The sequence below is a fragment of the Aphelocoma coerulescens genome, chromosome 12, assembly GCF_041296385.1.
Source record: "Aphelocoma coerulescens isolate FSJ_1873_10779 chromosome 12, UR_Acoe_1.0, whole genome shotgun sequence".
NCBI classification, from domain to species: Eukaryota; Metazoa; Chordata; class Aves; order Passeriformes; family Corvidae; genus Aphelocoma; species Aphelocoma coerulescens.
The window spans coordinates 4803088-4826529 of record NC_091026.1 but is presented as its reverse complement, the minus strand read 5'-3'; the positions used below and the strand labels follow the sequence as shown (position 1 = coordinate 4826529).

Genomic DNA, 23442 nt, shown 5'->3' with positions numbered 1-23442 from the left:
CTGGTTCAGAGGAGGCAGCCTGGGGGACTTGAGCTCAGTTTGGTCCCTACCATCTGTAAATCCACTGACCAAACATGAGGTGTTCATGTAGCCTTGTGTCATCCCCAGGGATAAAGGAATGATTCCAGCTCTGTTCTTGGGTGGTTCAAAGGATTTTTGACAAGGTGCACTGGATTGCTTTCAGTGTAAGACAGCAGTAGGAGGTGCCTGGTATAGGCAGAATAACTGGTTTGAGTGAACACAGCTACGGTCGGTCTGCTTTGACTTTGATGTAGAAGAAATGACCCACTTTTGGCAGGGACAGCTGTCCTTTGAAAACAGAAGTTAAATTGTTACTTGGTAACTGTGTAGGGTTGGAAGTGCCTTTAACATCCCAGTTTGTCCTCAGCTGCTGAACCCGTGGTTGCCTTTGTGTGTCTCAAAGTCAGGCTGGTCACCACTGATAATTTTGTATCACTCAGGTATTTTCTGATGATGTGGAAGATCACCAGCACAGGGAGCAGAAATGAGCAATACCATGAAAAGTCCACCCATTCAGGCACTTCTGTCAAGTACTATGCAGGAGATGTACGCTGAGTCCTTGTGTCCTCAGCCTTTTTGTTCCTGCCTCCCCGCTTGGGGTCATGGGGAGGACACACAAAGGCCCAACATCTTTCTGCGAAACAAAAAGAGGAACCAAAGAGGAAATTTCCTCCATTTGCCAGTTTTCCTTATGTTTCCTGAACATGCACATAGTTCAAGTGGGAAAGGAGGAGAAAAAGAAGAAAGTAAGTGTTGCTGAGGTTCATAGATCTAAACAACCAAAAAATAAAAAAAAAATCTAGAGACTTTTCAGTGCAGATTGTCAGTGTCTGACATTTTGCTGTAGTGATACTCATTGCTTTAACTGTTCACAGGTTTGCTTGTATTCTTGTACCACTCTCCTTTTCCTTGTTGCTGTTGGAAGGTATCCCAGCCATGGTTCTTTCAGGATAAGGGTCAAGTTAAGAGGTTTGTGCCCATGGGGCAGGACTTCAAAACACATTTCATGTTGATCTTTAATGTAGTCATCTTGGCATATATACTGGTCCCAAGGTTTAAAACTGGGGCTGGAGGTGAAGCTGAAGAGAGTCTGTGTGAGCCATCTTTGCTCACTGGCATTCTTCACACAGGTGGAGTTTTGGGGTGTCTTCCACAGTAATGAGTTGGGCTCTTTCTTTGGCAGTAATTCCAGCTGGAATGAATACCTAATGGCAGAGAGGCTGAAGGGCCTGGGTTTTCCCCTTTTCCTTTCATTGGCAGCAGAACATATAAATCTCATTTGACTTATTTCCCTTTGCGTCAAAAAGCAATCTCTGCAAGGCAAAAGAGACATGAAAAGTCTGTGTTTCCCTGACAGAACTTGAAGTGCTTCCTTTTGTAGGCTTTAATCATCAGCTGCCTCCAAACAAGCACTGCTGCACTGATTTTATCAGCCTTAGGAAGGCTTGAGGGAAAGGGTAAAAAAATAATTCCTTTATACTTTGATTTCTGTGACATCATCGTTTGAAATGCCCGTCTTGGAAAGCAAACACCCTGGAACAGCCAAGTACTGGGAATATTTATATCTCTGGAGCTGGGAAAGGTAAACCCCATGAGGAGTGTGACCTCAGCTGGCTGCGTCACCCGGTGTTTGTTGGGCTGTTCAGTGAGATCCAGGGCTACCTGGAATCACCAGTGCCTGTAACATGTTCCCTTTGTGTTAGGTCGTTTGTTTTGTCAATAACTGGGAATTTTGAGAGCTTTCTGTTTCTGCTTCAGTAAGAATTGATGGTGCTAGTTATAACAATTACTATAGGATATACAGTATTTCCTGTAAGCCTTTGGGGTTTTAACTCAGCTAAGTAATAGGCTGAAGAGGAATACTGCTGGTGGGGAATGGGAAGAGTGAAAAACCAGCTTCTTTGACGGTTTCCTATTTCACTTAAGCATAAGAAGAGAATGTTTTTTTGACTCACAGGACAAAGATTGTCTTTGGTTTAAGAAGTTGTTTGACAGGAGTGTTGTTCTTCCATCAGGTAATTCCTCTAAGAAGAGCTGAGACAAAGGAGGTGATTATTTGAGTAATAACAGGCCAAAAAATACAAAAAATTACAAAAAATAAACTGCAAAATAAACATCCAAAATCCTGCTTGTTGCCTCCTGCAAACTTGGTAGAGAAGCTTAAGCAGGATAATACATTATTTTTATTGTTTATCTGTCAAGTAGGTGTGGATTGATAATATGCAATGGGGTTGTCTGGTTGTGTTATGGAGTGGACTTTTCTGAACCCACCTCTCTTCCCATCCAAGATGGGTGGAGTATTTCCACTTCCAGTAGCTGTGCTGAACCATCGCTTTGGAATGATGGTTTGTATAAGCACTAATACCAACGTGATGATCAATGCATATTTTCTGTTAATGCCAATGCACTTCTATGTTAGGAAACAGCAGAAGCCAGCATGTGACATCTTCACTTACTGCAGCAGTCAGTGTCACACTGTCACTTGACACTGGCACAAGTTATTTTGTTTTTAGCTGTGTGCCTGACTTGTTCTGGCTTATGTAGTGAAGTTTCCTCTTTCAGGCTGTGCTATACAGCCAGGCAGGAGAGAGCTAAGGGATATAAAACCTGCCTTCAGGTGCCTTCTTCACGTGGCACTTGGAACAGGAGGGACTCACACCAGGGCGGATGTGGATCCGGTCTCCTCCCCGCCTGCCGTGGGTTGGCAAGGCACAGGGAAATGCCTCCCTTAACCCAGAGCCAAGCTAGAAGGTTGTATCAGCCTGGGGTGCATGACTATGTCAGATGGAAACTGCTGTGCATGGAGAGATGAGTGGAAGGAGTAGTGGGGACCATAGGAGTGGGAGACCAGTCTGGTTTGTGTCATTGGAGGGTTCTGCAGTGGGAGTGGACAGTGCAGCTGTTCCCTGTCTAACACAATCCATTCCTTCTGCACCAAAGTGTTTCCCTGCAAGCTCCATGGCAAACTTGCTCCCAGCTGGTTTTCAGTATCCTGGGGCATGGAGGGTGTTACAACACCTGCACACTCTGGCTTGGAATGGCTGTTTGTGGATAGCCCTGAGTCAGCTGCCTGGCAGGTCACACCAACCCTGCTCCAAAGGCTCTCATCAGCAACAAAAGGTTCTGCATGCACAGAGAAGGCTTCAATCTCCTGTATTCTTGGAAAGAAAAGAGTCATATGGAGTCTCCATGTCAGCCCATACCCGGATTGTTCTGCCCCTGCTGATCCATCTCCAGCCTTGCAGTGCCGTTTTGTCCCTGTTCTTCCCAAAATGCTGCCCAGTGCCTCTCAGCCAAGATGATTTTCATAACACAGGACTGGAGGGAACAGAACTAAAAAGGGGTGAATTTCAAAGAGTCTTAAAAGAATGTAAGGAGTATTCCAAAACCAAGGAAGAGAGTGAGGTATTTTCAAAAAGTTACAGAGATTTCCCAAAAGGTTCCCTGGAAATAATGTTAATAAATAACACTAGGTCATGCTTTAGGCTATTTCAGGTTTATGTTTTAATCATAACAACACCTTTTATTAGTGCTGAGCACTTTCAGACAAGTGCAAACATATAGCATGTGCTCTGGGCAACATATTTCTTCATTACATTTCCAGGCTTGGAGGTAGAGTTTTGAACTCTGCCTCTGCAGCGTTTGGCAATGACTGTGATGACACTTGCATGATGGGAAGAATCCTTGCCAAATTGGGTAACTTCTGACAAGTATAAACATGGCTCTGCCCTCTGTAAGCTAGATTTCAAACCATAATGCTGTTTTAGGGAGGAAACAGCCCTGATATTAAAGACTGCAGTCTCTGATCAGCTATTAAATCTCTGCTGCTTTGCGCTGAGTGAGCCCACAAGGAACAGGCAGCGAGGGACAGCTGGCAGGGAAGGGCATCCCAGGAGATGAGCAGTGGGTCTTACTATCTCTTTGTACCAGATATAACCCAGATCTGTTGTTTTCAGGAGTTGTCATCACAGAAAGTTCTGTCCTAGCCAAGGTGAAATGAGTTTGCTGAGATCAGTCCAAGCTTGGCTGCTCAGTTTTCCACGGACTGATGTTTACGTCCCGAAGTGGCATCACACATGTTCTCACTGGAGTATTTGTAGGTGAATTCAAGAAAGCCAGAACTTAATTGTAAACTGCACCATGGGCTTTCCTTCTGCTTTTTAAAGAAAAACCTCAGTGCTGGGTTTGTGCATGCTGGGGACAGTGTGTGAGGGAAGGGTTTTTTTGTGTTAAATCAGCAGCACTTCAGTGTTACAATTTCCCTTGAAGACAAATTTGTGTCAGAATTTCACCAGGGATAAAATTCTTGTCTGTAAAACTAGGAATATGAAGTAGACCAAATTCAGCCCTGAAGTGAATGAATTCCCATCCCACTCCATGGGAAAGGAACCTGGATTTGGCCCGGTGGGTTTTACAGGTTTCCATGGAAGAGCTGTTCCAGCAAGAGCAGAGTTTCTCCAAGAGCCACAGTTGGAAAAGTTGCAGCGTATCTTCCAGACCAAGGCAGTCACATGATGGAGTTACTGGCCAGGCCAGAGTCCAAGGAACTCCAGTCCTGGCTGAGCTCTGCCACTGAGTCTTGGTTGACCAGCTCTTCCTTTGCCCTTCCATCTGGCATATTTATATCAGGTTTTTGAGAAATACCAAGTCTCTGATGATCTGTTTGGGCAATCTAATGCTGCAGTAACCAGTATTACTTCAAGCTTTTATTATCACTGTAGTACCATGGGGGGACATTAAAATAAATGCCTTTTCTAGCTAGATAGAGTGTTAAAATAGTTCTTTTGACAAAAACTAACATTGTATTCGGTTTTTGCAACTCAAATCTGAGCTGCTGCAAAGTGCATTTATTCAGCATTTAGGAAGTAATGGCATTGAGGGGAAAGCCCTGCCAGTGAGGTCTGAGGAAGAGGAGCAAAAGGGGGAAGGTAGTTCTTGTTCATGAAAGGAAACCCTTCTCTGCAAATCTAGGTTGGTATGTCAGGCTGGAGCAGCTCTGACTGAACCCTTTCCTCTGCTGGGCCAGGCTGCTTCCCCCAGGTCTGTTCTTTTCTATATTTAAATTAATCAAATGATGATTTTGCAATGGGGGGACCGATGGGCCAACAGCCTGTCTCCAGCTGTGACCACTGCCACAACTGGCCACATGGGAATTGAAGGGCTAAGCCAGCAGTGGTTTGCAGTAAAACTTCCTTTTTTGTTCTCATCTGTAGTGAATATTAGCTGGAGTTCTGAAGCTTTGTTGTTTTCCCTCCCCTTTCAAAATCCAAAAAAACACTCTGAATTGTTATGTTAAGATTGTTATTATATGAAGCCCAAATTGTATTTTACTTTCCATAGTTTTCTTTTGAATTTTAATGCCCAGGCTTACAGTGAAACCCTTAAAATTACTTTTCTTCTCTCTGGTCAACATGTTGCCTACCAATAGCCTTTTCTTCTGAACAATATATTATTTTTCAAATAGAAGAAATTACTAGTTCTTGCTAAAGTTTGGAAGAGTATGTTTGTGTAGACTCCTTAGTCCACATAATTGAACACTGAAAGACACTATAATTTTATTGCTAGGGCCACTTTGTCATTTTCCCCTTGTTTTTTGCTGCGTAGCAGAGGTGATGACAGATGTCTGATGGACGCTGCAGGGTTGTGCCTGCTCCCGAGGGTCACTTGCTGTACTTGTTTGTGCAGTGAGCAGCAAGAGCCACAGGATGGTTGTGTTTCTCGGGAAGCAGCAGTGGGAGATCAACACGGGGTTCATTCAAGGCAGTGTTAGCCTCCAGATAAAGCCATGCCTCCACGTGTTCCTGTTCCCTGGGCTCTGGCACCCAGCATTATAAAAAACCCACAGAGGCAGCCTGGGTGTGGGCAGAGAGCAGACATGTCTGAGTCTGAACGTGTTATCAAGGCTCCGAGCAGCAGTGCGGCCTCCTCGCTGTTGGGCAATGCTGGCAGCACCGCCTTCCCTCAGACTCCTCCTTCCACATTCAAAGCTAGCTTGCTGTGACCAGAGGATGAATGTTTCTGCCCAAGGACAGGGCAGATCTCTAAGTAATACCTTATTTTTATCTCCGACTGGCTTGTTTTGTAAGGAGCTGCCCAGACTGATGGGTTTTTCTCCCATTTCCCCTGTGAACGATGGGTGGGGGTCACTGACAATGTGATGTGAATGCTGTGACAATGCTGCTCGGAACTGAGGGAGCTGGAAGATGTTACTTGGCATCCAAAGTTGTTCTGGCACATCTTCACTGGATATTGCTTTACCCTCTGCTCCAGACCTTTGGACTGCTGATGATGTCTGGGCTGGGGAAGGGGATACTGCAATTCCATCAGGATTGCAAGGGTCTCAGCAGCCATTAGGGAGAGATAGGAGAGGGCTGTGATATTTGGCTTCTGACAGATTTGAACATGAGAACACGTTTGGCAGAAGAGCCACACCAGTGTCCAGTTAATTTTGGGTTTAATTCCCTTAATATCATAGATAGCAGGTAAGACTGACAATGGAATTTTGACTAGAAATGACATGTAATAGGTCAATAACTGGAAATACCTGACCATGTCTGTCCTAAGAGAATTAAATGCACTCTGCTGATTCACTTGATTTGATGCAGGTTCCCCTGGCTTGGACTGGGGGACGTTGGGCACTCAAAAGGATGTGGGGAAAGGACTAAGATTTCAGTAAGTTAGAAAGGATAGGGATATGTGCATGTAAATGGGTTGTTTTATGCTTGCATGTGTTGCTTTTTCAAAAGGCTGATGATTTAAGACAGAAAATGATACCATATGTGCCAGACAAACTGCAGGGGAGTTCTGCTGTGGCAGTGGGCCACAGGAGTGTGGTTTCACTCATGGACTGGGATTTCTACTCCCAATCCTATCAGTCTGCTTTTCAGACTCCATTAGGGCTCCACACCCATGTTTCTGTAGACAGAAACTAAACCAAGAGAAAATCCAAGTGCACTGGCTCTACAAGCCATACAGGTGCCACTGGGAGAGGAGTTGCAGCTGTACTTGGGTGCTGATAAAGGCCAGTCTGCATTGCCACAAACGCTCCTGGTTCCAGAGGTGTGGAACTCAACTGTAAAAATCAGTTCAGTCTGCACAGAGGTTTGGCACAGGAGTTTTCAGAGCATGAACCTGTTTTCTTTGACAAAATGTGCTGAAGGTGCAGGAGTGGGAGTTGTTAAGGTAACAGCTAATGCAGTAAAACTGTGTGACTGCAGCTCTGGACCAGCCTGGCTCATGCCAATCATCTCCACCTTCAGCCTGTGGAAAGGGAACAGGAGGGTTTCCTATGTGCACTCAGAGGAAGAATCCCAGCTAAGAAATTAAGAAATCACTCAATAATGTGTCAGAAATGCTGCAATTTTTTTTCCAGGTTTTGCAAATTTCTTTTTAAAGATGGATGCAGCTTTTCCTTCCTTTTGTTTTTGAGTTTCCACTTACTTTCTGTTTTGCTTCTACCCTGTGTAGTTCTCTTTTCATTATTTTCTGTTAAACCAAGAGGGATGTGATTGTTTTTGTTTAACAACTTGATCTGGAACGGATTATGGCATTGCCAACATTTCCTGGTGCAATGGAAATCTACCCATGGACTCAGGTTGATGAGATTGTGGAAACAATATTTGCTAGGGAATGCCAGCTCCATGGCTGGCATAGAAGCACAGCATTGCTTCAGGAATACTTCAAAGCAGTATTTTGAACTTTGAAGCCAATGGATTCGCAGAGGGAGAAGGATGGGAGAGGAGCTAGTTTAGTTTGTTGGGAAGGTTTTTTTTCTGAGCATGTTTTCCATTGTCCAGTGGTTGGGAGCACATTATGCTTGCTTTGGGCAGGATGGAGGGACATGTCTTGGGCATCTGTCCTTGAAGAGGAGCATGGAGTGGCCACAGTGCAGTCACCTCCCAGTAGTGGCATTGGTTCAGTGTGTTCCCTGTGTTTCTGGACAGATGGGGTGTCCTCTGTCTCCCTCTGACATCATAGGGCAGATCCACATCCCCATGGTTTCCCCACCTGTTGTCTGGTGTCTCAGGTGATGTGAGGGGAAAGGCTGCAGGGCCAGACCACAGGTACGGGGACACTGTGGCCCAATGGCACCAGAAAAGGGGAAAATGGATCTGCCCTGGATTTCCCACCCTAAGCATCATCTGCCCATGCAGATGAAACCAGGCCCACACTGAGGAGGATTTTGGTGTAAATTCTCCCAGTATCTGAAGGGCCATTTTTTTGTTAAAAGGCTTTTTGTCTTGTTTGAAAAGAATGGTTAAGAGTTTACCCTGTGTTCTTGGGGAGGATTTCTCTAAATAGAAAATTAATTCATCCATTTGGACTTCACCAAAGACTTTTACATTGAGTGGCTTTAAAGTATATTTAAAATGTTTATTTAAAATCCAGCGTCAAATGATTTTTAACAAACTGTCTCAAGATAGAAGAAACTGACTTTTTGGAGTAACTGTATTGTTTATTTGTTGTATTGCAGTAGCACCTAGAGATCCCTACTGTGCTAAATGCAGAACAAACACAGAACAGAGCTGGTCCCTGCCCGTGGGAGCTCACAGCCTTCAGCTTGGGGTCAACCACGAGCTCCTGGGCTCTTGTGGGTCAGAGAGTCAAACCCACAGCTTGACCTCCCCATCACCCCCAACAAAGAACAGATCAAGTAGGAGGCACGTTTCAGAGAGCTGAACAACCTGCCCTTTCCTGCTGTAAGCTTCTCCAACTGATTTTTCCCAAGCTGTAGTTACCAGGCCTGTGGCTGAGCCATGTGGGCTTCCTGAGATCACTGCTGCTCCTTGGAGAGCCATGGTTTCCTTGTTCCCAGTGTCCTCAGGCAGATAGAGGTGTTTGGATAAAAGGAAGCCTTTTCAGTGGTTTATCATTTATATTATTAAAAAAAAAGTTTCCTTTTTGCCTTCTAAATTTCCATTCTCATTCAGTACCTTCCCATGGTTGCTGCCATAGGGGGCAAGGGGGAAGGATATATCAAAAAGCAAACCTGACATCACACATGCACACTGTCAATCATCAAAGTATCAAAAACAAAGCTTGCAACAGCACAAACTTGTATAAATGTGGAGAGGAAAAAAAAAGGACACCGACTAAGCACATCAGGCCATCTTGTCCCTTTTGGCAGCTTTAAGATAGGGTGGAAGAAACTCACCCATTTTTTGAGCTTGTCTCCTGGGTCACCATCCCATCCTTTTCCATCTTCTCTTCCAACACTCAGCTATAGCTGGGGGTTTGTCCACTCTGATTTACAGAGCCTTAGAGAGAGTCCCAGGGAGGGATGAACAAGGAATCCTTAATGTTCATTCATGCTAGAACAAGTTAGGGGGTCTTAGGGGCAAAATAAGCCAAATGGTAATTTCTGTAGATCTGTTTGTTCCCTCCTCTACTCTCACTCGATGGCAAGGCTGGGAAGGTGATGGGATTCAGCAAATGCACAGGAAGGGGCAACTTGTCTGTGCTGGTTTGGGGCAGATCCCATCTGCTGTTTGTCCCTTGTGTCTGTAAAAGAGCAGGGGAAGAGCCATTGTGCCTCATCTGCAGGGGGTGAAGGGGATGGGGCGCGAGAAGGAAACCCAGAGCCAAAAGCCTAATTATGGATAACAAACACACAAGGCAGAGCAGGGGAGAGGAGAGGTCTGGCCCTTGGCAAACAGAAATGTTGGATTGTGGTTTCCAGTGCGTGCTCCAGGCTGGAGCTGGCAGAAGCCATGTGGCCGGTGACTAATGCTGGCAGGAGCAGAGCACGCGGCAGTCTGGCACTGTGTGAGCAGGGAGGAAGGACAGCTCGTTCTGCTGAGGTGCCTCCAAGTGTTACCCCCAGAAATAAATAAATAAATATCCTGAAGCTGTGCGTGTCACTGGTGCAGCCCAGCAGAGCTGTCTCTGAGCCCCTGCTCAAGGAGAGCCTGGTCTTGCCCTGTGTCTCAGGGAAGGGCAAGGTCAGGAAACAGCACTTTGAAAACACAAGCCAAACACAGGGTGCTCTGAAACCAAATCCTTTTGCCTGCATCTGAGAAAATTTGATTTCAAATTACTTGTTTCTAAATGATGCATCACAAACTTCCTTTGGAGATGGAGAAGATGGGAAAAGAATGGGATGAGTGCTCCCTGGCCCAACCTCACTATCCAGATCTCTGCTTAGAGCTCTCAAGGAAGAAGAGCTTCCTCAAAGAAGTCTCCTGTCCACAACGTGTGATGCAGCACACATCTCTGGGAGCTCCCACCATGCTCTGAGGTTGTGATACCCTCTGTAGCTAAGGAAGAAAAATCAAATAGTCTTTACCTCTGTAGAGGTGGGTCTAGATACAGTCATCTGAGTCTCACATACCCCAGAAGCCTGGGAGAGCTTGGATGTTGACTCCTGTAACCTGTCACAGGGACAGGCTCAAACAGAAGCTGTTTGGATGTGAATCCAAATTCCCACAGAGCTTTGGCTGCCAGTTGGCTGGGAGTCTTTATGCTATCTCTAATTCCACAAAAGAAACAAAACAACAATGAAGTAAAAGGTGCTTTAAAAATACCATGAAGAGAGAAACTGCCATGGAAATAAATAGCAAAAATAACAACGTTAACATGTCCGGTGTCACAGCAACTCTGACATTCAAGTAGTGTGGCCATGCCCACAGAGCTTCTCACAGCCGCTGCCGGCACGGCCCAAGGGTCAGAGCTCAGCTGGTGCCCCGCTGCTCACTGAAGCAACCCACTCCTCCCTGGGGCTGGAATGGATGTGAAGAGAAGGGGAGAGGAAAGATGGATGCAGTCTCTGCTGATAATCAGGCTGTCACTGTGCCCACCTTTAGCGGGATGGAGACACAAAGTACTCGTGGTTGTGTCTCTGTCGTTTGTGCCTGAGCGAGAACGGCCACGCCTCAGAGCTGGAAAGGATATTGCTTCAGGTAGTCCCCCATGCGCCGGGGCAGGGGCAGCTGCTCCACGTCGGCCGTGCACTTGTTGATGCGCAGGCGGCACAGGTGCTGCAGGCTGGGAATGCTGTCCTTGCGGCCCAGCGGCCGGATCAGCTTCAAGTGTACTGCGGCTGCTGCCATCTCTTTCTGCAGGGGAGGTAGAGGAGACGGAGGCGGGTAAGGAGCCTCGGTCTTGCTTTCCGTTGTGCAGGACGTGACATAGTGCTGGATAAGACTGACCACATCGGGGAAGGCCAGGATGCGAGGTTTGGACAGGTAGTTGGAGTCCAGGCGGAACCTGCTGTCAGTGTATTCGATACGCACGTTGGTGGGCCCTCGGTTTGTCTTGACGGACAGTGTGAACAGGTAGCTGGGGTGGGTGCTGTCCCGTACCAGGAAGGTGCCCTCAGGCATCTTTTGCAGATGCTGCTTGGCCTCACTGGCGGTGATGGAACCCCAGTACCAACCTGGAAAAACATCCGAAAAAGAACTTATTAAGCAAAGAACATATTACAGAACTGGCAGTATATTTAGGGAAGCCTTGAAGACAACCACATTCAGGGCCTGGGAAGCAACCAGAGCCAGAGTTGGCAAGAGCTTCAGAAATTAAGACCAAGTTCTAAGGGTTTCCTGCCTATGCTTGTCATTTCTGTGCTGGGGCTTGGGATGAGGCTGGCAGCTGCTGCGGCAGCTGCAGTTTACAGAGGAAAAGCAATTTGCTTTTTGCAATTCCTTCTCCCAGTTCAGTTACAAACGATAAAGCAATAAATTAGTTCATAATATAAGTTTGTAGAGACTGCAGATACAGTTGCTGTGTGCACAAGAGTCAGACGTGGCTATGACAGAAGCAGGTTCCTATCTGAAGTGGGATCAGGAGATTCTTCCTGGTGCTCAGGTTGTGGAGTTGCGTCCCTGCACCCTTCTGCCCCTGTGACTTTGCAATTGAGTCTTACCAGATTCTCGCAGGTAGGAGAAGGTTTTTGCAATGCAAAGAAGGTCTTCTTCAGGGTCCCGTGTCTGAGGTGGGTTGCTGTCTGGAACTGGAGCTGCAAGGGCAGGCGCAGACTCCTCCTGGAAGGCCATAACTGGGAGAGGTTGCATGACGGGCTCTGACAATTCCTCAATGCCCCTGAGTGACAGTGTCCTGATCTTTTCCTCCGCCAGCAAAGGATGAGGTCTGAAATGAAAGGCACACTCTGCTATTTCTCCTTGCCTTGAGATCAGTTGCAGGGTCTGTTCAGTGCATGCTACATTGTACTACAACGTGTTATGTTTTACAAACAGATCCTCAGCACAATTGTTTCTGAGAGAGGTAAGGGAGGAGGGAGGAACACAGCTAGAGATGAGCCCTTAGAAACAGGGAGCAAGTCGGCCCCTTTGGCCTTATAAAAGGTTGTCCGTCTTGCCATTTAGGAAAATTTTACCTGATATTTTTAGATGTTGCCTTTTAATATGTAGTTTCAGGGACAGTAAGGTTTATAGCAGCATTACAGCTTCATTTACATGATTACAATGTTGGAGCATTTCTGTTTCTGCCAGTGGGATTGTCATTTACTGCAATATAATTAGAAGCAGAACTGGGAATAGCTTGGGTTTTGTCCTACCCACTTTCTGCTCAAGGATGACCTGATCCTAAATGAATCTGTCAGAACTCAGAGTGAGCTGATCGTGTAGGAGGACAATGGGAATTCTTGTTTTAGCCAAGCCTGTGCACTACACCCACCCCACCGTTCAATAGCTCGATGGAGAAGGCAGTGTGGCTGTAATCCCTGCAGGACTGCAGCAGGAGGAGGCTCTGCCATGATCCCACTGCTAGAACATGTATTCCCCTGTGGCCTAAAGTGGTGTAGCTACTCAGCATCTAAATGCATTTTCAGAGCCTGGAGCTCTCATGGGTCATGGGTGCTCCTCCTCTGCAGCGTGGAGATTCCTAAAGGAAAGCAGAGCTCCAGGGGAGGATGGATGCCAGAGGCCAGGGAAGCCTTCCTTCCCAGGCGAGCTCCTGAGCAAAAATTAGAGTCTGTCCCGGTGTGTGTAGGCTCTTTGCCTCTGTGTCCCCTGTCCTGCTGCATGTCCTGTGTTACATCCCCCCATCATCCCCAACACACCTCAGATGTTCTTTCAGACACTTTAAAGAAAAGATGGCTGAGAGAAATACACTCAGTCTTCAGTGTGACACTGCCACAGCACCGCTGGAGCTGACGGTGATGGCACAGGGTGCAGCCACCTCCCCACATCACTGAAGAGAAGCAGAAGGAGACTGAAGTCGTAAGAGCTTCCCTTTGGATCTTCCTCCTTCCCTGTGCTCTATGTGAACAGGGACACTTCAGGTACATAAATAAATGTGCTGTAAACTGATCTGCACCTGATCATAGCTGCCGTCCACCACCTCAAACTACTGAGACTCAAGTATGGGACAGAGAACAAGAAGAAGGGATGTGGGAGGAAAGTACATTAGAGAGAACCTGAGATCACCTTCACACCTTTTAAGTGGGAGCCATGATCAGTTCCACAGCTCTGCATTTCTAAACAAAATGTGGAGGTTTGGAGTAAAGTGTTGTAAAACCACTGGTAAATTGAAATCAACAGAGAGAGATTTCTTGCCCTTGCAATACATAGGAAACCCCCTGCTATTCTGTTGGTATTTAGGAAAGAACATTCTTTTTTCCATGTGGCAAATCGCATTTCAGAAGCAAGATAGCTGCTTGGCTTTCATGGCATCTAATCTATGTTTTTTAATTTCTATTAATGGTAGGAAGCCAGGCTCAATAAAAGTGATGGCTGGCCCTTGTCCTCACCAGGGACCCTTGGTCGCAGGACCTGCATTTTCAGGGGCTTTGACAGAACTGTGCATCTGGGTATATTTTTATACCCAGAGATCATTGCTGGGAAAGCTCCAAGTTCTCTTTTAAATCCTCCTTGAGATACATTTATAGGTTTTGAGGGCTGCATTTTTCAAGATTTTTGGATGTCTCCCTCTTAATGTCACGGCCTTCACAAATGCCTAGCTACCTGTCTCCTTGGGGAAAGGAGATTCCCGATTCTCCATTACCCCCCTTTTTGCACAAGGAGGACCATAAACCAGCTCAGCTGCTTGGAGCATGGTGGAAATAACACCAAGGTCATGGATTTGATCCTCATATGGGTCATTCAGAGTTAGACTCAATCATCCTTGTGAGTCCCCTTCAACTCAGAATGTTCTGTGATTCTGATCTTTCCCTGTGCTGAACCTAATTAACAATTAGTGCTGTGCAAAGAGGGTGTCCCAGGCCTGCTGGCAGAGCAGTGTCTCTCTTATACCAACTGTTCCCTGAGCTGAAAATGACTGTGACTGATAGTAAGGAAGATCAGTCCTGCACCATTCACTCCCTGGAACTCGAATACTGCAGTCCAAGTGCCAAATCTCTCTGAACTTATTTTCTGCTGGAAAAAATTTCTGGCCTGTCCTTCCAGAAAGGTTTGGAACATCAAGAAAAATTTTCACAGCATGGAACTTTTTTTATATACCAGCTTCAGAGAGGAAATTAGGAATTGGCTGAGAGACAGGGAAGGAAGGGAGAGTAGCAAAGATACACAGGGAAATGTCTGCCATAAATCAGGAGGAAAGTTTTACTTTCAAGGGCTGTACCAGTTCACAGTTCGGTCCTCCAAAATCCACATCAACTATGTGAATTTGTCAGTAGGTTTCTTTTACAGAGCCCATGTGCTTGAGATGAGGTTTCCTACTGTACTCATGCTCTGCTGCCTTACACTTCGTGCCACATGAGGCTGGAGGCGCCCAGAGCCCGTGCAGGCAGTGTGGGGATCCTTCCACCGAAGCCAGAGAAGGGCCGGGCTCACACATTTCCTATTTTCCTTCTATACACCGGCCTTATGCCCCTACAAACCTCCCAGTGCATCTGTAGGCTCAAAGGAGCATGGTGGAAGAGAGGAGGATTCGAAATTTTGACAGACTGGGAGGTGCTGGTGTCTTAAACAAGTTTGTACACAGGTTGAAGAAAGAAGAGCTGCTGCTGCTGGGAGGAAACAGAGCAGCGCAGGAAAGGGAGAGCAGAGGGATCAGCAAGTAATGGCAGACTACATCTTTTAATGCAAAAACATTTGCAAGAGGGTTAGGAAGAGTTTGCTGGGATAAGGACAGGCTGAAAAAGGTTTGCTGACATGAAAAATTCAGCCCTTTGGTGGGGCGAAGAAAGGATTTGCAAAAGAAAGAAAGAAAAGGAAAGTAGAGGAAAGATGTGGAGAAACAGGACTGAGTTACAGCAAAGTGTTCGTACAACAGCTGTGAGGAGGAAGCAAACAACCATATGAAACTTGGCATGTCTAGCTGGGAGTCTGGGTGCACTCTGGAGAAACAGCAAATGAACTTCCCTGTGCTTTGGCAGTCAGTGTTTTAAAAAGCCTTGGAATGGCAAGAAAGTTCAGGAGAATCAGATATGTCTGACAGCATTTAGCGTTGGCTTTGTAGTTACTGTGCTGGGTAAGTTAAACTTCATAACACAGCATAAACACTACAAGAAAAAGTGTGGAGCTGCTCTCCCTTCCATCAGCCACATCCCAACACTCCAGTGGGAGCTTGGTCTGAATAGAACAGAGAGTATGGAGTCCAGGATACATGAAATCCTAGAGGATAATGAAAATGGAGCAATAAATGGTCTTCAAAAGAGACATTAAAAGGAAAACATCTACACATCTGGCTCCATAACAAGTTCTTGGTGGGTAAGGGAAGCAGGAGCTCTGTATGTTGACCCTGGAGAAAAGCTTCAGATACGGGTTTCCTAAAGGCCAAGCTGAATTCCCTTCGCCGTGGCTATAGGAACTGCAGCTGCAGACTGAAAATAAGAGTGAAAACAAGCCCCCTTGTGTAGTAGGAAATTAGTGGTAAGCACGAGCTCTCCTTGTCTGTGGAACAGATTCTGGGGGGAAAATGGCAGAAAAATCCCCGTGCTTCGGTCATCGCAAGCAGACAAGGAAGATTTTCCTCTGAGGAAAATCCACCGTACACCAGAGCAATAGGAAATACTGACGTGATGGCTCAGACTGAAACAAATGCTCACAATTTCCAAGCATGCAGCATGTGTAAAAATAGCAGGAGATTCCTGCACACCAGGTATTCCTTAGTTGATGAACTGAGCTGGTCACAGGGACACTGAAGTGCCAACACATCAGTACCGATACCAGAGAAGGCACTTGGATGTCACCTGTTCTCCTGAATGCAGCTGTGGAACTATCCGTGTGCCCCCTGTGGCTCTCTACAGAATGCTGTGTATATGTACATACACTTAAGCTTACACAAAATTGAAATTAATTTAGCATAAATATCTTCTTAGAAATAGACCAAAGCACCTAAACTCCAGGGAAGTTTTTCCCTGTAAGCAGTTCGTTTCCAAGAGTACTTTAGAGAGCACCTATGGTGTTGGGTTGGTGTCCACACTGGCACTGCATCCCCCACACTGAACAACACACTCCAAGTTATTTTTACTCTCTCGAAAACTTTGAATACCATGTAGTGTTTCAGCAATAGAAAGCATGGAAATCAGGAATACTTTATAGTTACATGATTTTGGCCTTGGAATCTAAAACACAGACACATAGGACAGCCACACAGAACTCAGCACTCGGCCAGCCGAAGTCATTCCCATTCCATTACAGTCACACATGGCAACACACACGAGCTGAAAAACTGTCCCAGAGAACCTTCCTAATTACAATTATCAAAGCACAAGTTTTCACAGAAGGCTGCAAAGCATCTTACCCCTGAACACAGAGGATCATGTCACTCCCGGACCAAGGGAAAAGCATTAAGTCTTCAAGAAGGTGGGAAATGATTTCTCCTCTTCTTGCTTTCTTTGCTTCCCCGAAGCAGCGAGTTCAGCCTCTAGTTGGGGTTCACGGTGAGAGAAGGCTGGTGAGTCCCAGCAAACCCCTTCTGCAGGTTGTTTCAGACACAGGAAGAGCCAAGCAGAACACGAGCTGTCCGACAAAGACTTCAGCAACTTTGGCCAAGAAAAAGCGTGCGCTCTCAGTGCTTTAGAAAAAATAATGTATTCTTGTTCTGCTTTTCAGAAAACAGCAGAAAAAAAAAAAAAGTTTAAAAAAATAACCAGAGAAGAAGGAAATTACATGTATTTAAAGAGGAACTAATCTTCCTTCAGAGCACTCTGAAATAGTAATAAATAGGTACCAATAAATAAAATCTCCCCGAGTGCTGCAGGAAGAGCCGGAGCAGCGACCTGTCTCAGCGCTGGCTACGGAGAAATGAAGCTCCGTGGAAGGAAAAAAAAAAAGCAAACCTCCTTAGTAATCTTTTGTGTGTCCCTTTTAATCTGTTCCAGGAAGTGAGGGATTCCTGGAATCGTATTGTGTTCGCATCACTCTTCCTATATCAGCCACGAGGGGAGGGGGGGGGGAAAAAAGAGAGAAGGTATAAATAGCTGTGTCCAGCACGGCCACGTCCATGCTGCCATGGCCGGGGGAGAGAGGGAGGGAAGGGGAGCGGAGCCCTCGCGGCGGGCGGGTAGGCAGGCGGGGGAGGGAGGGAGGGAAGGAGGGAGGGGAGCCGTGCGGGACCGCCGCCGCCGCCGCGCGTGTTCGCGGAAACGCCTTTGATCCATTTCCAAGAACTTTCCAGGAACGCGGGGCTGGCGCGCCGGGCGCTGCCAATGGGCGCCGCCGCCGCATGCGCGGGGCCCGCCCGGGGCGGGGCCGGCAGCGCCCACCGCCTCCTGCCCGGGCTTGTGCACGGCTCCCTTTGATTTACTCGCAGTTATGTGCCATTTTCCTCCTGTTTGTTTTTAAGCATTTGTAGTTTCGCGGTGTCATTTTATGTCTCCCTTCCCCGGCGGTTCAGCATCCTCCCCGAGCTGGCGGCGCCTCTCCGGGTCGCTTCAGCATCGGTGCAGCGAGTGCTCGGGGAGGGGCCAGGCCGTGCGGCCGGAGGGGCAAACAGGGAATGGGGCAATTTCCAGTGAAACCTGGGGAGTAGGATGTGCTGTAGGGTCTGCTACTCTGGGCAGCGACTGTGTGGCTGGCACGTTGCATAGGTTGTGTTAAAGGGGTTGTCTTGGTCAACTGGGAGTCCCTTGAGAATCAGGTATCAGCTCAGCAGTCTCCTGGAAAAGCCTACGCCACCACCGTTTTGTCCTGCATTTATATATAGATCATTGTCAAGTTAAAATTTGGCAATCCAGGAAGAAATATTTCAGTTTCTTCTAGGGTTATTGAACCTTTTATTTTTGAACACTTTATAACAAAAGCTTTTGTCTTTTCCTGACACGAGTTGCCACCTTTTCACTTGTCAGAGATAAGAAAGAATGAGAGTGGTCTGTCTGCCATCTCCATTGGAGTCGATGGAATACTTAAAAATATTAGTAATCATTGTGCCATTCAGAAGTGGAGGGGGCCGGGAGCAGAGGGGAATGAAGGATGCTGATAAGGGTGAGGTTAGAAGGGTGTTCCCGTGGGCATGAGTCTGAGAGCAGGCAGGCTGTGTTCGGCTCCTGACTCAGCCTTTTCACTCCCTGCAGTTTCATTTGGCAGCTGCTCAGCCTCCTGCACACTTCCATCCGTTTTCTGTCCTGAATCAGGGCCAGTGCAGTAATGAGTGCTGCTAATAATACCCAGCTATGCGAAGAGAGATGTGCTGAGGGCCATCTAAGTATCCTGAGTATCCATCCAAGTACTCTGAGGGCCATCTAAAGGGGATGGGAATGTCGGCCTGCAGGCACTCCTTGACCTTAGAAGCTCAGTTTGTTTTTGAGCCTAAGACAGACTTCAGCTCACACTTTCTCTGAATATGTGTAAACTCACAGGGAAGGCGAGTGGCTGGCAGAGGAATTTCAATCTTCACCTTTCCCGTGCACAGCAAGCACAACATTCAGACGATCATTCGGAGGCCTCCTTTGTAGTCCTGGCTCAGGGTTGTAGGGGACACCTGCGTGCCTGTGCCCCTTCACGTCTAAATCCGAGGTTGTTTAAACCTTCTGTCGGTGATAGAGCAGCACGATGGATTTGAACAGATCTAGGCTAGAGAGGTGGGAGCAGCTCTTGTCTCCTGCAAACCACAGTGAACCTGCACATTCAGAAGATATTTAACTCGTCGTCAGCCTCGGAGGGGACGCTGAGATCCCAGCTTGGTGTGCCGGCAGGAGCGCTGCAGCCTGGCTCCGGCAGTGCGGAGCTGTCTGCATCTTTTTTTTTCACTTAGAATTGGGCTCCATCTAGTGATCCTCGCCTGGAGGAGGCTTTTTGTGCAGGCTCTGTGCTGGGGGCCGAGCAGCCATTTGTACCTCCGGCGCAGGGAAGCCACGCTCAGAACTGTGCAGAGCAAACATCCCCCGCAGAAGCGGGGTCTGCGCCGGCAGCCCTGCGCTGTGAGCGGCAGCGGCTGCTCCCAGTGCACGTCCCGCTCTCCTGCCGTGGTTTCCAGCCGCAGTGACCGGACCCGAGCCGCTCTGCTCACGGGTCCTGCCGGACCCGGAGAGATGAGCATTGACTCCAAGTAGCTAATGCGTGTGAGCATCAATGAAAGGAGCTTGCATTTGCATTGGAAACTTCTTTAGGGGACCACCTCAAAAACATATCGAGGCTAATGCCTGGGCTGTTTTATCTACAAAGTCACTGATCGGTTTGAAGTCAGGAGCACTTAGCAGTGCTTCATCATTCTACATGAACGTTGCTGGTCATTGGCACTCCTCGGGCACACGACAATGCCCCAAGAGGGAACAGCACAGTGTGCCCGATGCGCTGGTGTCCCAGGCCTTGCACAGTCAATATAAATTGCTGCCATTCACACAAAGGAGTTGTTTAAACCCAGTTTATATTCATATAAACGGCTCTCCAGAGTTCTGTCTTGGAAGAATTAGAACATTACAGAGGCAGTAGCAAGAAATATTGTTGAGTGATATCATTGAGTGCTAGGCTTTAGTTATGAAAGGTATGAAAGAAAGCTCAAAGCTCGCAGTAAAGTCAGGGAAGAAAATCCAGAAATGGTGAGGCAGTGAGTCCCTCCGGAAAGTTCACCGACACAACAGCACCATCTGCTGCTAAATGTGTGCTTGGGAAGACCGGTGGCCAGAGTCCCTTCCCGCTGCGGGTGCCACGCGGCTTCCGCTGTGCAGTTGGACATTCCTGTGATCTTGTAGAGGTGGTGTAAGTGAAAAGTGACATCCAGAATCGTAACTTCTGAGAGGGGTCTGTGTGCCTGGGGACTGGATTTACCTTCACCAATAGGCTGAAAGACTGAAAGTCACCCCTTTGGTTCTTTGGCCCTTACCCTGAGCTGTACTGTAAGGAATCGCACTGACCCAGCGTTACCAATAACAAGCAGCTGTTCCTTGTTTAGAGGGGCCAGCTCGTTATTCGAGCAGGACACACCAATTTCTGTAACCAACAACAGGTGGTGAACTTAGTGTTGTGGTTTTGATTTCCCAGCCTCGTGAGGAACAATGGAGGAGTCTCTAGGGTGTGGGTGAGTTGTGCCATGGATACAGGGACATCTGAGCTGGCTTTATGAGAAGTATGATGTGCAGAAAGAAATGGGTTTATTTCAAGCTGTGAAAAATGCCCTGGGTTATTGTAAGGAACTCAGCATATTTGTTGTCCCAAGGCTTGTGGCATGTGGTGACCTAGAAGGTGATGGCAGTGTGGTGTCTCTTAGGGGTTTTGCTGCTTGATTTGGATGCTGTGTCTCTGCAAAAATTGTATTTCTGAGTGGCCTGGAAGGCCACCCCAGGACTACCAGGCAATGCTGTCATACCCATTAGTTGCAGGATGTTTCAGTGAAAGAGATTAATTTCTTCTGCTCCACTGCAGCATAAAATGAAGCACCATCTCCTGTAGACAGATTAGAAGGGGGTTTTTTGCTTTTGATTTATGATTCTTCTGTGAAAAAATTTATCTTTTTTTCCCTCTCTGCTGAAATGGAAATGCCCAACTGGTGTCTCTCTGACTCCCCCATCAATAAGCTATGGAGGAACATGGATGGAGCCTCCCCAAATCTTCTCAATGACCAAGACAAGGTGCCTGTAATAGGGTGTCTGAGGCCAGGCATAAAAAAGCAGCGTTTCTATCCTCATCTGTATTTCTATAGGAAAATACCTACTATGTGCTAACATGGAGGAATTAATCTTGAGGAACAAAGTCAGGTACTAGGACAGGCTCTCCAGATGGTGAGAGTGGTGTTCGTGAGACTTTGCTTTCCTTAACTAGAAGCTGCTTTATAGCCAGAATTTAAATTCCTCCTGGAAACCGTGTTATAATCCCAGGTTAGGACAGAGGGTGTTGAGAATTGAAGAGATGTTCTAACAACAAAGCATCCGTAAAGATCATTGCCTGTGAAAGAGCTTTATAAACCTGGTTCTGTGTCAGCCAGGAGAGAAAAGAGCTAGGCTGTTTGCTGATGAGCTTTTTGAGTTTGGTTTTTTCCATGCCTTTTTGATAAATCTGAGACAGACACCTCCAGAGCAGAGCCAAAAGACAGGAAGAAAAACATGCATATAGTTTGTGTTTCAGACCACTGTGTACATGACAGACTAAAGTAAAGATCCTACAAGAGGCTGCTTTTGTTCTCCTTCATATCAAAATATTACTCTGTAGAGCTGCCCTTTCTGTCTTCTAATATCACAGATGCAGTTTCTGAAGAACTTCCTGGGGGATTTAATAAGGTTGTTGCAACCTCCCAACCAGACAAAGCCGTGTCCTCACTTCAACCTAACAGTACAGAGGATTTTCTCTTTGGTGACATCTATATAATAGCATGGATTTCTCATAACAGCAGAAAAAATAGAGAGCTGTTACTCAGTGGAAGCAAAGTTTCAGAAAAACAAGTGACTAGTTTTCAGCTGATAATCTCTTTATCATAGCTGATGGGCTTTCCATGAGACGTTGCTATCAAAGGGCTGACCTCCAAGCAAATCATATATATTTTTTATATATTGAATATATTTTTTCTATATAGTGTATATAAGGAAACTGAGGTCCCTGTAGCATTCAGGTATCACTCCTCAAGATACAGCATCCCTCAGAGAACATTTGATGACATCAGCTTTCCTAGCTCTCCAGATGACAGCAAACTCAGTTATTTCATTTCATTTTTATTAAGAAATGAGACATTTGAAAGTCTGAAATGTCTTTGATCCCAGTTATTGAATTGCTAGAGCATGGCAAAGAGGCAGCGAAAATACCCAGTGGAATAGCCAAAATTAATCTTCTCTGTTTAAACAGAGCGGTGCTGTCTGTCTGTAAAGCAGGTATCTGTGATATCTAAGACATGATAAAACCAGGGAGAACATATCCAAACTGTGTGCTGGCTAAAATAAGAAGCTTCACCAGGTGAAGAGACACTGGTTAGAGGAAAGGGGCTGCTGCTCCAAAGCTTACTGAAAGAATAGGGCCTTAATATTTGCTGTTTTCTCCTATGAGCTGGTTTTTTTTTTTTTATTTTGAGACAAAGCAGGCATAGCTGAGCTACCAAATTCTCTTTTGAAATTTAAGTTGTTTTGTGTTGTTGCTGTTGGGGACTTCTGGTAAAAATAGGATTAATGTTTAATTTACAGTTTTAGGGATTTTTGTGAAGATGAAAGAACTTTTGCTGTAGTGGGCTTTTAGCCTGTAATAGTACTGTTTTGGGGTTTTTTTTAACTTCAAAAAGCAAACATCAATGAATAAATAAAAATATCTGTTTGAATGAAAAATGTCCCCTGGCTCAACAAACTGCAGTGAGCCTGTTAGTGTGTTCTCCATCAGCATCTCCAGAGGATGCTAATGGAGCTCCACCTGCCACGAGCACAAAGAGAAGCTTCAGGAGCTGTTTTTTATTTTGGGGCCATCCTTGTGTAGAGTGAGGCTGTCTGATACTTGGGCTGGTGCTAGAAAGGCTTTTTAGGAGTTTATGGTGGTTGAAATTAGCAGAGGGTTGATGTAAGGCCTTATTAACAATGATTCACACTGGGCTTTTAAGGTGTTTGCCCTGTTTAAACTTATTACTGGCTACTGGTAAAATGATGAACTTTGCCAAGAGCATGTCCAGGCAGTATCAGGTGGTGAACCCAAACAAGCTTTTCATCCAGTGAGATACCCAGTGACTTGAAAAATGTGTTTTGTATGCTCCCAGTTTAACTCTTTTCATCAGGAGACTGCTCATAACTGACACATGTAGAACCAACTAATTTCACACATCCTGTCTTATTCCCTCATCTTTCCTCCTTGCTTTCCATGCACAGCTTGTTTTTTTAGAAACTCATTCTTGTAATAGTTAGAGTCAGAGTTTCTTAATGAAATTCCTTACTTCTGACACACTGTAAAAAATAGCAACCCCTTATGTAGACAGCTGCTTGGAATTTTTGCAACTTTTAATATTTCCTAGAATAGAGTCATAAATTGCCTTTCTACCAGCTTCAATGAGCTAGTCAGTGTAACTCCTGCTTGCTTTGGGCAGCCATAGGCTTTTGGGTGAGAGTTACATGGAAAGATCCAAAGTGGGGCCAGGAATGGGAGCTACAGATGGGTGTGAGCA

The 23442-nt window shown here is 46.2% G+C and overlaps 2 protein-coding genes across 7 annotated transcripts in view; one reads left to right on the top strand and one right to left on the bottom strand.

Moving 5' to 3' along the window:
• MAPKAPK3 (MAPK activated protein kinase 3) overlaps positions 1-23442 on the top strand; it is a 123431-nt gene that overhangs the window by 51331 nt on the left and 48658 nt on the right. Inside the window, exon 1 of one of the 4 annotated variants that reach the window (XM_069027790.1) lies at positions 17429-17445. The exons of 2 other annotated variants lie outside the window; for them this stretch is intronic. The gene's annotated coding sequence lies outside the window, so the exon portion shown is untranslated. Of the gene's footprint in view, positions 1-17428; positions 17446-20322; positions 20398-23442 lie in introns of those variants that run through there. One more of the 4 variants, XM_069027785.1, reaches the window with a different exon arrangement.
• Positions 8452-17432, bottom strand: CISH (cytokine inducible SH2 containing protein). 3 transcript variants are annotated; one of them, XM_069027800.1, is made up of 4 exons: positions 17113-17432; positions 16684-16986; positions 11882-12105; positions 8452-11395 (listed from the first exon to the last, which is right to left on the bottom strand). In XM_069027800.1, exons 2-4 carry the CDS (start codon positions 16728-16730, stop codon positions 10893-10895), a joined length of 774 nt encoding a protein of 257 aa, XP_068883901.1. In that variant the 5' UTR covers positions 16731-16986; positions 17113-17432; the 3' UTR covers positions 8452-10892. The 3 variants fall into 3 exon arrangements, with proteins under 3 accessions (XP_068883901.1, XP_068883900.1, XP_068883902.1); XM_069027799.1 differs by having other exon boundaries at positions 16684-16983; XM_069027801.1 differs by having other exon boundaries at positions 16684-16983; positions 17222-17432.

What these genes read in the sequence shown, in the direction of transcription:
- CISH (XM_069027800.1), bottom strand. Translation starts at nt 16,730, where the DNA reads ATGCTTTTCCCTTGGTCCGGGAGTGACATGATCCTCTGTGTTCAGGG. An exon ending in ATGATCCTCTGTGTTCAGGG is followed by an intron (nt 12,106 to 16,683) that starts GTAAGATGCTTT and finishes CTTTCATTTCAG; the next exon opens with ACCTCATCCTTTGCTGGCGG. An exon ending in CTCCTACCTGCGAGAATCTG is followed by an intron (nt 11,396 to 11,881) that starts GTAAGACTCAAT and finishes ATGTTTTTCCAG; the next exon opens with GTTGGTACTGGGGTTCCATC.